Below are 12156 nucleotides of genomic sequence, written 5' to 3'. Positions count from 1 at the left end.
TCCGTGGGGAGCAGGCTTGCAGGAATTTATATAGTATACGGCTTTATATCTTTAAATTCGATTTATGCCTTAATTCATGCAAAATGGGCACTCTGAGGATTTTATCTGTGGGAACTTAGCTACAGTGAAGTAGTTCAGTTTCCAAGATAATAAAAGATATTTGTCACTCAAAGGAACTAGCCTGAGGTTGTAAATGAGGCTTCAAGAAATAAAGGAAGCTTGAAGCTTTGAGGGTAAGAGTTAAAGATGGGGATATACGGGTGAAGTTTTCTCCAAAACCTGACTCGAAAGGAAAACCCTTTGGAAGACGGGCTATGCTGAGGATTTTAATATCAGAAAATAGAAAAGACGAATGAGCCACGGCTCCGAAGGCGAGATGCCTGTGAGGGCACTGAGACATGCTTAATCCCTGGAGGAGCCATGGGCGATATCGAGAGTCTCGTAGTCTCCCCACAGCACATGTCAACCTGCATCTTCTGCTTGAAACTTTTGTAGGAAGAACTCGGTACTGATACTTTTTCGAGGGCCTGACACCCTTGCCTAAAGCTAGACATGGGTGGAGGCCAGGAAGAAGAAAAGCCGTGATCGCCTCTGCCTGTTAACATACATGGCGAGAACTTATGTTCAAAGTCGGAATCTGTGACAAAAGAAAACATGCCGTTGCTAAAGCACACCCGACGCACAGATTATAATCACGACTATGTCAATTAGTATTCGTAATAAGGTTAGGCGTTAAAAAGGTTGCATGTACATGTACATGAAATGTACAGTCGATTCTGGGTTTTTGTCGGTGGCAGAGGGAGAGAGAGGTTGCTTGGTTGGGTTTCTCGTCTCGCAAATACAACGTTCAGCGCGGGACGCTACCACATGCGGCAGGTGGGCCACCCTGGTTTTTATAACTGACGTCTGCATGCTCGAGACGCTTGCACTACCCTTCCATGTCATGGCTTGGGGTGGCTTTGAGCAATAAATGGAGATATGTTACGTGATCTTGCAGGCGAGATACGATATCTCGGCGGGGTGGACCTGCAGACTGTCATGCAGCCGGACATGCAAGGCAGCTCTGCCTTCGTCCAGCGACAGAAGAAACGATATAGAACTTCCAGAAAAGCGGGATGCATAATAATTATTCATCCTTTCGTGATTTTTTCCCTTAAAATCACCGGCTTATTCTCCTCCCGCAGAGTGGATTCTCGGTCCAAAGTTCCCCACCCTCTCTGCACTTTTCTTTTGCTAACTTGGATTCGAAGCAAACGCCGGTTGAAGATCTTGCGGTCTTTCGAGAAGGTCTCGAAGAAGCATTCAAACTACCGCAGATAAAAACATGCATCGAAGGCTTGGAATGTTCTCCTGGACATCCCCGCATCGATTCTGTGATCATCGATCACCAGTCCGACCAGTTAGCCCATTTCTGACAGCGTCCGTCAATCAAATACTAACCTTTGACCGTTTCCCTGAATATCACGGGCCATACACAGCAAGCCCCTTGATTCTCTCGTCAGACCTTGCCCAGGAAACTTCGCTAGATGGCTTTCTTTGTCACCTTAGTGCCCCCCGTCTTGCACCATTTTACGAAGGCTGCCACCGCCGTACCTGCTGCTTTCGCTCTACCAGCTTTGACGGTGTGGTAGAGTGCAGGTTGGAAGGGTCGGGTTTGCCTTGTCTTCGCTGTGCGGATTAGGGAAGTGCTATTCGGAGCTTCTTCATGGCGTTGGACCATACCAGAAAGAAAACAGCAGAAAACAAGAAAGAAAAAGATTGCTCCTTGGTAATTTCACGAATTCAAAAGGCATCTTTGAAAAAATTAGGATTTCGACACGAGCCAACCTTTGAATTCAGATATTTCGTTGACTAACAGTGATGTCAGCCGGAACAACACATCCTGATCGCCAGATACAAGGCCAAGAAACTTAACCATCGTGTTAGATCGATCTTGACATTTGAAACCTCAATTGCAAATGATTTTTTTTTGAAATCAGTCCCTTTTTCTGTAGTACCGATTATCAGTGCCCTGGAAGGCAGCTAGTGTACCTATCATCTTCCTGGACCCGGGTAATGGCATTGTAATATATTGATGCTTCCAAGCCTTTGGTATTAAAGACCTGGCAGATCAATGGAGCCATGGACTTGATTGACGCAAGCTTTTGAGAGAAAGAAAGAGAGAATTAATATTATTTGATAGTAAGTTAGATGATATTAGCAGGGGGGATTACTGCTCACACTCGGATGCTACTGTTTCTTGAAATATAGATTAGAGTATTTTAATATCTTTTAGTATCAGCACTTCATGACAGGGCAGTTGCATGTCACTGCACCGAGTTCTCGTGATATAGCTACTCAAGTAGAAATGGCAATGTGACAATTTGTTCCGGGAGCCGAATCTCTAGTATCTAACCATCGTTTCGACACATCTTTGCATCTGTATTTTGGAATTTATAAGAATATTAATGCGGGCGTCTTGACCGTCGCCGGTGCAGAGATGTTCCGATACATCCACTCGATTGGAATCGAATCTTGGTGCCTTTTCAAGGGCCATCACATTATCAAGTTGACGAAAGTAGGCCCACCAGGCATCATAATAATATTGTCTCTGTATCATAAATATATATATCGTAAGTTAAGCTTCCAATGCCGCGCCATGCTTCATCGAAGCGCTCGAAGTCAACACCCGGTTTTCCCGCGTATGCCGGCCATGGCCAGCCTAAAAGTCTTCGTCTTTCCCTTTTCGAAATTACTGCATTCGCACACTTTTCAGGCTGCCAGTTAGAACTGTGTGTGGGGCGGACGGATTATAGAAACGGTGAAGTTTATGAAGATTGTTTGCATATTACGATATGCATATACGTACCATCCCATGCTGTTGATGTATCCGAGTTATTGTTCCTGCAGATTATCATAAATTGTATGTATAAGAGTGGAGCTGAAGAATTACCATATTTGGATGGAGGGGAATGGGGTTCTTCCGGGCTTAATTTGACGTCATGCCATGAAATTTCGCTTTCGAGTACATTATTCATATTCATACATGACATGTTTATGAAAGATAATTATATGTTAAAAATTGAATATTGTGGGAAGAAAAGGTTTTTACATATCTAAGCTTAATATTAGTTCAAGAAAGGCTAGCTAGAACGGCTACCTTGATCAAGCTAACATCATCTAGTATGCGTGAGATTCTCTTGACCTCTAGCTCTAGCAAACCTCCAACCACATGATCACGATTCCCAAGTTTAGTCAACCTTCGCCGAACCGGCTGACATCCGAGCAGCCCCAGCCCCTCATTCTATGATCCTTGGCGATGTGAGATCAGCACCCCTCCTAGGTTTTCCGCACATCTTGTTCGTTCGGATGAAGGAGCCAATGCAATACCGTGCGTATTCAGATGCAACCTATCAGAAAGGCTGATAAACAATGAAAAACCCTGAACCATTGAGATATCCTGTCGGCATTTCGGAATCATATGCATGGTACAGCTCATCGCCCTTTATGGGATATCATCACTCCCTGTTGGCTCGTATGAATGTCTTAGGCTCTCCCTTGCCACATCGATGTGAACAAAAATCGTCACTCGGGTCACAATACCACTTCTGCATACACATTTACAAACTTCTCTACTACTAAAGGTAGAAGAGCATGTGAGCTTCCTTGGACGATGAGATGACAAAGCTAGACGATGTCGTGAGAGCGAGCTCCAGAATCGGAATTGAGACCGTGAGATAGAAGAGGGAGGAGTTGGCTTGAGCTCCCTCCAGCTCGCTAGCTTATAGGCCCTTGATTAAGTGAGAACTCGTTAGGCCCTTAGGCGGGTTCAACGGTCTGGATTTTTTTGACGGAATGCATGAAATTTGGTCTCGCTTGAAGTTAGAATGCCTTCTAGGATAATGAGACTCTGGGGTATTGTATTAGGGAAATTAAAGTTAGTATGCTGATATTTCTCTTGTTTAGAATTTTATAGTTAGCGTAGTGGCGAATCGCTAACTTATATCCCTGTTTGAGGTCTTTTTCCCTTGTCTTGCAATGAGAGGCCGTGGGCTAGAGATTCGGTTTGCTACGAGCCTGAGGATGCATGTGGTTTTCTTATCAAAGATAAGGTCATAAAGCCATAAGGCTGTATCATGTGAAAGCTTATAATGAATAAGTATACTTATATTCTCACTGAGTATCATGGAATTCCGTCTGCATGATAGCTGAATTTCCGTATTTACAGGTGTTTTACAGATATAGATGTCGATATATCATACAAGCTCGAGCGCTTGATGATCTGGCTATCAATCCAATACTTCCTGGGACCCGGCTATTTAATTTTGCCACTGTCTTGAAATTTGATGCTCGAGAGCTGATATCATTATGAAAAAAACTTCAGAGATCAAAACCAGAGGGCTCCTTTTGCTAAGCAATACTCGAATATATTCCAATGCTGAGTGTTTGATATTATATCATGTCAGATAAACTGTACAGGTCTGGGTACATTTTCTGGTGAGGCTGTTGGATGTCGCGTGTTGTTTTCTCACTCCAAGCCCAGCTTTGACGTCTACCAGGACATTCATCCCACCTCCCTTCATCTCGACTCGCATCTAGATCCACCGCCACGCACCAAACACCCATCGCACGGGGAAAATCTTTCTCATTTACCCTCGTTGAAGTATAACATCAATTTGTCGACATTAGGAAGCTCCGACTTTTGCACGCGCACGACCCTTGCCCCCTGCTTCTTCGCCCTTCTTGCTCCGAACTTCTTCGTATCTTAGCGCCCACGGACGAGCATCACCACAGCACAGTCTGCCGTAAATAGCTATCGCAATTTCTTCAAAAAATAAGCTATTTCAAGACATCTCGCCATCGGCCATCCGCGAGACGCAAAGACGCAAGAGACAGGTTTCACCTGCACGTTTTCTGCGAGAACCCGTTACTACCGTATCAGGAAGGGAAGGGTGGTTACAGGTGCTCGATTTGATTCTCAGGATCTTGGGTAGTAGCATCAGCAAGGAAGAGGAAGAGGGCGGAACCATTGGACGATCGTTTACGCTGTGGTAGCCTGCTCTTAGAGCGGCTTCATCCTGATATTTCGAGATGCCTGGGCTTCCAGGTAAGAAGTTCTGCTTCGTTGAGATCCCTGCGACTTTTGGCGAAGTTTTTGAGCTCGTATCCTCCATACGATCGTCAAAAATTACAAGAGCAAAGGGCTAACTTATTCTTCATCTCCGATATCGCACCTCTAGTCGACCTCGATGCCTGCATTGAAAGGTTATACAAACGAGAATTGCTCGCCGAACCGGTAATAGAAGCAATATGCGCCAAGACGAAAGAACTACTGATGCGAGAGAGCAATGTGGTTCACATCCTCTCGCCCGTGACGGTTGTCGGTGACATTCACGGACAGTTCTATGACCTTCTTGAGATTTTCCGAATAGGTGGATTTTGCCCGGATACCAACTACCTCTTTTTAGGTAGGTCGAAACATATTATTTCTCTCGTTAACCTTAATACCCCTTCATAAGTTCAAGCGTTATAGTGTTTTTCCGGACACATAGTAACCGAAGGAAGGCTTTATTGTTACGAAGTTGCGATATTCCCACACTCCTCCCTCCCGTTCGAACATTCCATTATTAATGGATGTTGCCCCCGTCTTCTTTGTGCGGGCCGAATCTACAGTAACGCTACCGTGGGGAAAGCACCGTTAAAGTTCTGAGAACTATACGATTAAGCGAAGAAATTATTCTAAAAAACGTGGTGTTATTAGGGGACTACGTCGATAGAGGGCTCTTTAGCGTCGAGACAATATCATTGCTTGTATGCCTAAAGTTACGGTATCCGAACCGAGTACACTTAATTCGAGGGAATCATGAATCGAGAGGCGTCACACAATCATATGGATTCTACACGGAATGCGCAAGAAAATACGGCAGTGCGAATGTTTGGCACCATTTCACAGATATGTTCGATTTCTTGACCCTGAGCGTTGTGATCAATAGTGACATATTCTGTGTACATGGAGGTGAGTACTTTTCCCGATTGCATAGGATACCGGGTTAACCTCGGTGGCTTTTTTCCGAACATTTTTTGGTTTTTTTAGCCAAAACCCGGGAAGGAGAAGACTAATACTAACTATTAAACCTGCTGTTTTAGGTCTATCACCATCGATACATTCAATTGATCAGATCAAGATCATCGATAGATTCAGAGGTATGAGAATCCTAACACCCCAGTTATACATATCATATGATACTTCTAACCGGTCGATGAGCTCACCTGCTAATTACTTTTTATTCTGGATATATAGAAATACCCCATGAAGGCCCAATGGCCGATCTAGTCTGGTCAGACCCTGACGCCGAGCGCGACGAATTTGCTCTTTCGCCGAGAGGTGCGGGGTATACATTTGGTGCGCAGGTTGTCAAAAAGTTTCTAGAGATCAACAACTTCTCGCATATACTGCGGGCACATCAGCTCTGTCAAGAAGGCTATCAAGTGCTGTACGATGACCGCTTGAGTACTGTTTGGTCTGCGCCGAACTACTGCTATCGATGCGGCAACTTGGCGAGCGTTTTGGAGGTTGATGATGCGGGACGTAGGTTTTTCAATGTGTTTGATCAGGCACCAGAGAATGCAGAAAATAGGGTTGATCAACAGCCTGTGGAGAAGGCACAGGTCGAGTATTTTTTGTGATCTCTTCCACATTTTGTGATCTCTGCCACATCTTAACCCAATTATGTACCCCCTTCTTTGGGTATCCGCATTTGAATTTTGTGTAATTTCTTCTTTTCTCTCGAACGTTAGCGAGCTGTTTGTCGAGCTACATCTTGTTTACATTGTAGCGGTGGGCTCTCGTATCTTGTCATCTCTTTATATAGAGACTTGAGGATGCAGTGTAGTGATTAGCGAGGGGTGACCAGGAGGAGGAGATGGTTAATCAATGTGGAAGATATCAATTTCATGCCGAAATCAGGCATGAGTAATGATATTATCACTCATCTACCTATAGCGGACCCATGAAAGAGATTTTTATCAGCCTTCAACCGAAGCCAATGTTGCAAGCACACGATGACATAAAATCCGGGGTAAAAACGTGGCGACGGGCATCGGTGGCGGTGCAACCAACAGCCCCACCAAAGCCGCCGAAGTCCGAGGCCCGATGATATCACCGAAACCTCACACCGCACCAACATCCTCGCAACATCCCTACAACATCTTCATAACAACCATGGCTTGAGGAAGACCAACCAAAACCATAATCACAACTAATTAACATCGTTTCTTTCTGTCCAACATCTGTTTCGGCGATGGAGGAAACGAAACAGGGAATTGGCCCCTGGGCCAACCTCCCGGCCTCCAAAGACCCCGCGTCTCCCCACTATCTCTACCATCCGGAACACGAACGTCTGTCCTCAATCGTCCCGTCAGCAATTACTTCTCCATCTATAACCCCAGCACTTCCGTCTTTCATCGCCTATTGGACGGGGATGTATAACATGTATGGCGTCCACGGCCGCGATAGCGTGTATATCGTCGCCATGCGCCGTCGCGCAGAACTCCTGCCTAGACCGTTCACACAAACCGAACACGCCGTGTTAGCCCGTTACTCGCAGAATATGCAGAATGGAGCTGAGTACTTTGGATTACTCGGGTTGGTGGGTGGTGCTTATTGGGGGACTAGGACGGAGTTTTGGCCTATGGAGAAGACTTTTAGAACGATGTTTGGGTTGAAGGGGGGTGCGACGGGGCCAGGGGAAGCTGTTCCGCCGTCTGGGTTTGTGTATCCTAATGGGTGGGGCCAGAAGGAAGGAGGTGGAAGCACGGGGCCTGCTGGTGCTGGTTCTACGCCTAATCCTACAGCTGGCTCTACCTCTACTACCGCTCCAAAAGTCGCGAATACTGGCGCGTCACCGGTTATACCACCGCATTCCAACAGTTGGGGAAGCTCTAACCCTCCCTTATCACGGTTCGATGTTACGAAAATAACGGCGGATTATCTGAGAGGTCCCCGCATCAAACCTATGGAACCGACATTTAATTACAGTTGGGCTCCTATGCTCCAGCGCTGGTTATATATGTTGCAACTACCCCCACAATATATAGTGAATTTTACAATGTGGCAAATACGTCGCATCGGAGCCACCCCCCCGGAACAGAGGGGCACTGAATCCTACAAACAAAAGTACGACATAGCCGAGTGGACAGTGCGCTGGGTGCGGTCATGGGGGTTAAGGATAGATGAAACTCGGGAGAATACAAAAAAAGGGATGGACACGCAACTAGCGAGGGCTAGGGCGAATGACATCGGAGGACTAGAAGAAATCGAGGCGCTCGTCAAAGAATACGAAGAGTTTGATAAAAGGATGGCAGAGGCTAGGAAGACTTGGGTGGGAAAGACGTCCGCGCTAGAGGGTGAGATCGAGGCCGAACTCGTCGCGAGAAGGGCTGCTGCTAGAGCTTCTGCTAGACCTACCGCTAGACCTCCTGCATCAGGGAAAGCTACTGGGAGCTGGGGAGAGACCAAGGAGGAGTTTAAAATTAGGCTGGACGAAGCTGAAAATGAAGTTCGAGCTAAAGAGAAAATGCGGCACGAGGTCCCACGCAACGCTATAATCATCCGAATCAATCCCCTCAAATCTATCAAGGACGCCATTCGAGCCGGAACCTGGGCTTTCTTTGGTAAATACGTTATCGGGACCATAGGACTCATGTGGTTGACCTCGGGATCTCGACGGAAAGAAATAGCCGATGAAAGGTTACAGGAGTACAACTACGACCGAATGGAATATGCCAAACTCAGAATGAAAGAGGCGGTTGCGAGGAGAGGACTACCGATTCCACCAACGGCACCACCACAACAACCACACCATGATGATGGTGGCGAAAGCGGAAGTAGGCAACCGGAACGTTTCAAGTCCGTGGATAACCAGAGCCTAGGCGGTGTACAAAGCGAGAGCATTGACTGGGGCGATCTCGTAAAGGATGATACCCCAGTCATAGCGAGACAACAAAGTAAAGACTCGACATTGCCTCCCATAAGACCAGGAGAGAGTGCATGGGATCGCGCTAGAAGGGCGATGGAGGGTCCACAGGGTCCAGCTATGGAAGAAGATAGATGGGCACCACAAGGACAGCAAGACACTGCACCGAAAACAGATGATATGGCCAGCATGTCAAGATGGGAGAAGATTAGACAACAAGCTTCTGAAGGGTATGCCAGTGAACGAAGAGTTCCAGGTGAAAACCGAGATGGCGGGGATGGCCCCGGTTCGTTTGGCGGATTTGGGAGAAGACAGCAGGGACAAGATAAGCAGAAGACGAAAGAGGAGCTGCAGAGAGAGTTTGATGCGCAGGTGGAGAAGGAGAGGAGGGGTGAAGAAGGGGCGTGGAAATAAAGGCATCTTTTGTATATCATCTTACATTTGGTTGTAGATATTCGTGTCTGGAAATGGCGATTGTACATATACTAACGGAGATAGCTGGGGATATATCGCAGCCTGTATAAATTATAAACTGAGTTGTATTTGATCCATTAGTACCTAATTTCTATATGGGTATCTATCTAGATACTTTCCAATTCACCTTTGAACGCCTTTTGTATGCAGCGTAAGATCTGTTAGATTATATTCCAACCCCCTAGCCCTTCGAAGGCTCCAGATCTATCAATTTAGTCTCGTTTGAACCGCTCTTCTCCATCGACCCACCGCACAACTTCGTCAGCCAAAAACTCTACCACACTCTCGGGCACCTTCACCCACCCTTCAGGTACTTCTCCCTCTCCGTCACCACGAACTTCACAACTCCCATCTCCCAACACATAAAATGCCATCTTCGGAGGCTTCGATAGCCGTTTTCCTTTGTCCAACCCATCTTCTTCAACTTCAACCTCAAAAGATTCCAAAGCACATTTACAAAGTCGATTTAAAACGGACACGGGGATTTCCAAGCCCTCTGGGTGATATGGTAGGTTATTTTCGGGAATGAGGTATGTGAGTTTGGTTTGGGGGTTGTATAGTGGGATTTTGGATGGGAAAGAGGGTGGGATTGGTGAGGCGAGTTGCTCGATTTTAACGTCTAAATCTTCTAGATTTTCGTTTGTTGAGGGTGTAGTTGGTGTATATGCTAGATCAGGCTCATGCTCAGATTCAAGATCTAGATCTGTGGTTTGACAGGCGGCGTCTACGTATGAGGCCCTGCAGGTTTTCTGGGGATTTGGTCGGCTGTGGAAGAAGTTGAAGGTGTAGATTATCGATAGTAGGAAAGCTAGGAGTAGTAAGAGAAAGGCTGACATGGTTACGTATGTATATTCCTAGCCTTCGTATGAATATTGTTATTTCCGAGCTCGAGGCGTATTTGAGCAATTTATACAAGATATAGATAGGTTAGCAGGTACTTTGGCTACGGCTACTCAGTAGTTAGTACAGTCGAGGTACGCCCCAGAGACGAGACAATCGCGATGCTATACTACCTTAAAGATACGTAGGCCAACTTTGTTTGTGGAAGTTGAGTTAAATCGATCGGGAGAAAAATCTTTGGGGTTTGAGGAAGCATCGGTAAAGAGTCTACGAGCTCACTTGCTTAAGCCCTGCGACGGATATGCATGCTATATAAATATTTGTGTCATTTCTTAAAGCTTCTTTGAAACTTTGTAACGTTAATTTTGTTCGTCGCAGAGCCAGAGCTCGAGTTTGTTTATAGTTGTGCATCATGTGATGCGTGGTGTAGTTATACGTCAGTGACGAGTATAAATTAGTTAAAGGGGTGGGAATAGTGGCTTGTGGCTATTGAAGTTGAATGAGTCGATTCTCGGCGGGGTCATATGCGCAGCGTCTACAGGTATACTCTTCTGGTCCGGTGTACTTGTGACTATGGCCATCCGCAATGTGCAATGGTGTAGTACACGCGCAGAGTATCGCGCATGATCTACCTAAGCACTTAAAGTATATTCAAAACACAGATATCGCTAGTATTTATGTAGCTGCTAAGAATTAACTACGTAAGTCGGATTAAATTTTAATTCCAGATATCAGCGCCGGTTGCTCAACCAAAGCCCAAGTGGCGCAGGAAAGGCTGTGGCGTTATAATGACCAAACGGGACTAGTTTAAGAGCTGAGCGAAATGCAACAAGCAACACTATTCTCCACAAGAAGCCACCGAGTCAACATCTCGCCCGAAGCTACCCAATCTACAAGAGTCTGTGGGTTTACTTAGGATATTCACGAGAATTATATCTCCGCAGTACTCGGTAAGAGTTTCGTGCACGCAAAATTCTTATTATACTGGCGGACCCATGAATATGGGGTTGACTTTTAGATATATTTTTTAGCTTGTTATTGTACTGCTGAGCTCGTTCAAGCCGTCGTTGAGGGAGAGGCGGCATCCGACGAAGAGTACCAAGCTGCCTTGAACCGTATTCCACAAACCGTCCGAAACGATAACCCGGCTTATTTCTGGCGTATGAATGGTCTTGGGCGTCGCCCTTGGGAAACTATGAGTTGGGAACCTTCAGAAATGGATAGGATGTTAATGAATAGACCCCGTCTGGCCCTCGACGGACCCGGACCTGAGCCAGACCGAGGGCCACCCCTCTCAGGGCCAGACCCCAACTAGAGCCCCCGATTCCACGGCGTCGAATTCGACGGCCTCCACTCGAACCAGTAGGTCGTTATCGTAACGGCTTAAGATACGGGCTGACTGGGCCGTATTAGCCTTTTGGGGGTGACTCCAGAGACCTCTTTTTAAGGAAAAGAGGGGTTTCTCAAAACCACGGCAGCGATTCTATCGATTCGACCTACAGGAATCCCTCATTAGATTCTAATCAAGGAGACGAATTAGCGGCGAAACCTTGAACAGAGAGCAGTCTATATATTTTGTAAGCTACTAGGAAAATAATATTCCGAATATATGCTCCCCTAGTCCAAATTAAATGTAATTTTCAGTATTCTCAATGTCATTCCAGGGCGTGTAGTGAACGTTAAATCAGACAATACTGTGGGCCAACACCTGTCTTGTGTCTAGACTACTATGGTACCATGAAAAGTCTATATCTATCCTGTCTCAATAAACCACGTCCTTTTGGCACAGTACTGGCCACAAAATGATCTGGTTATGTCTCCAAGGTAAGTACAAACTCGGCCTGGCCTATTCGCAAGGGGACACATATCGTAAATTGCACACGCCGAT

At 46.0% G+C, this 12156-nt stretch overlaps 5 protein-coding genes across 5 annotated transcripts; 3 read left to right on the top strand and 2 right to left on the bottom strand.

Annotated features, from left to right (window-relative positions):
• Positions 1–1307: 1307 nt before the first annotated feature.
• DFL_003256 (uncharacterized protein) lies at positions 1308–1720 on the bottom strand (the record flags this gene model as incomplete). The annotated part of the gene is made up of 3 exons (XM_067632169.1): positions 1308–1371; positions 1441–1522; positions 1594–1720. 3 exons carry the CDS (start codon positions 1718–1720, stop codon positions 1308–1310), a joined length of 273 nt encoding a protein of 90 aa, XP_067490464.1.
• A 3350-nt stretch (positions 1721–5070) lies between these two features.
• Positions 5071–6666, top strand: DFL_003255 (uncharacterized protein; the record flags this gene model as incomplete). The annotated part of the gene is made up of 5 exons (XM_067632168.1): positions 5071–5086; positions 5220–5447; positions 5741–5995; positions 6127–6183; positions 6281–6666. 5 exons carry the CDS (start codon positions 5071–5073, stop codon positions 6664–6666), a joined length of 942 nt encoding a protein of 313 aa, XP_067490463.1.
• Positions 6667–7280: 614 nt separating this feature from the next.
• Positions 7281–9368, top strand: DFL_003254 (uncharacterized protein; the record flags this gene model as incomplete). Its single annotated transcript, XM_067632167.1, has 1 exon — positions 7281–9368. The coding sequence occupies one exon, from the start codon at positions 7281–7283 to the stop codon at positions 9366–9368; it is 2088 nt and encodes a 695-aa protein (XP_067490462.1).
• Positions 9369–9640: 272 nt separating this feature from the next.
• Positions 9641–10264, bottom strand: DFL_003253 (uncharacterized protein; the record flags this gene model as incomplete). Its single annotated transcript, XM_067632166.1, has 1 exon — positions 9641–10264. The coding sequence occupies one exon, from the start codon at positions 10262–10264 to the stop codon at positions 9641–9643; it is 624 nt and encodes a 207-aa protein (XP_067490461.1).
• Positions 10265–10854: 590 nt separating this feature from the next.
• On the top strand, positions 10855–11583 carry DFL_003252 (uncharacterized protein; the record flags this gene model as incomplete). The annotated part of the gene is made up of 4 exons (XM_067632165.1): positions 10855–10913; positions 11075–11166; positions 11213–11218; positions 11300–11583. The coding sequence occupies 4 exons, from the start codon at positions 10855–10857 to the stop codon at positions 11581–11583; spliced, it is 441 nt and encodes a 146-aa protein (XP_067490460.1).
• Positions 11584–12156: the final 573 nt, after the last annotated feature.

This window comes from Arthrobotrys flagrans (genome assembly GCF_004000055.1).
Source record: "Arthrobotrys flagrans strain CBS H-5679 chromosome Unknown unitig_0, whole genome shotgun sequence".
Classification (NCBI taxonomy): domain Eukaryota; kingdom Fungi; phylum Ascomycota; class Orbiliomycetes; order Orbiliales; family Orbiliaceae; genus Arthrobotrys; species Arthrobotrys flagrans.
Note: the sequence above shows the minus strand (reverse complement) of the source record. Positions and strands in the feature narration are given on the sequence as shown.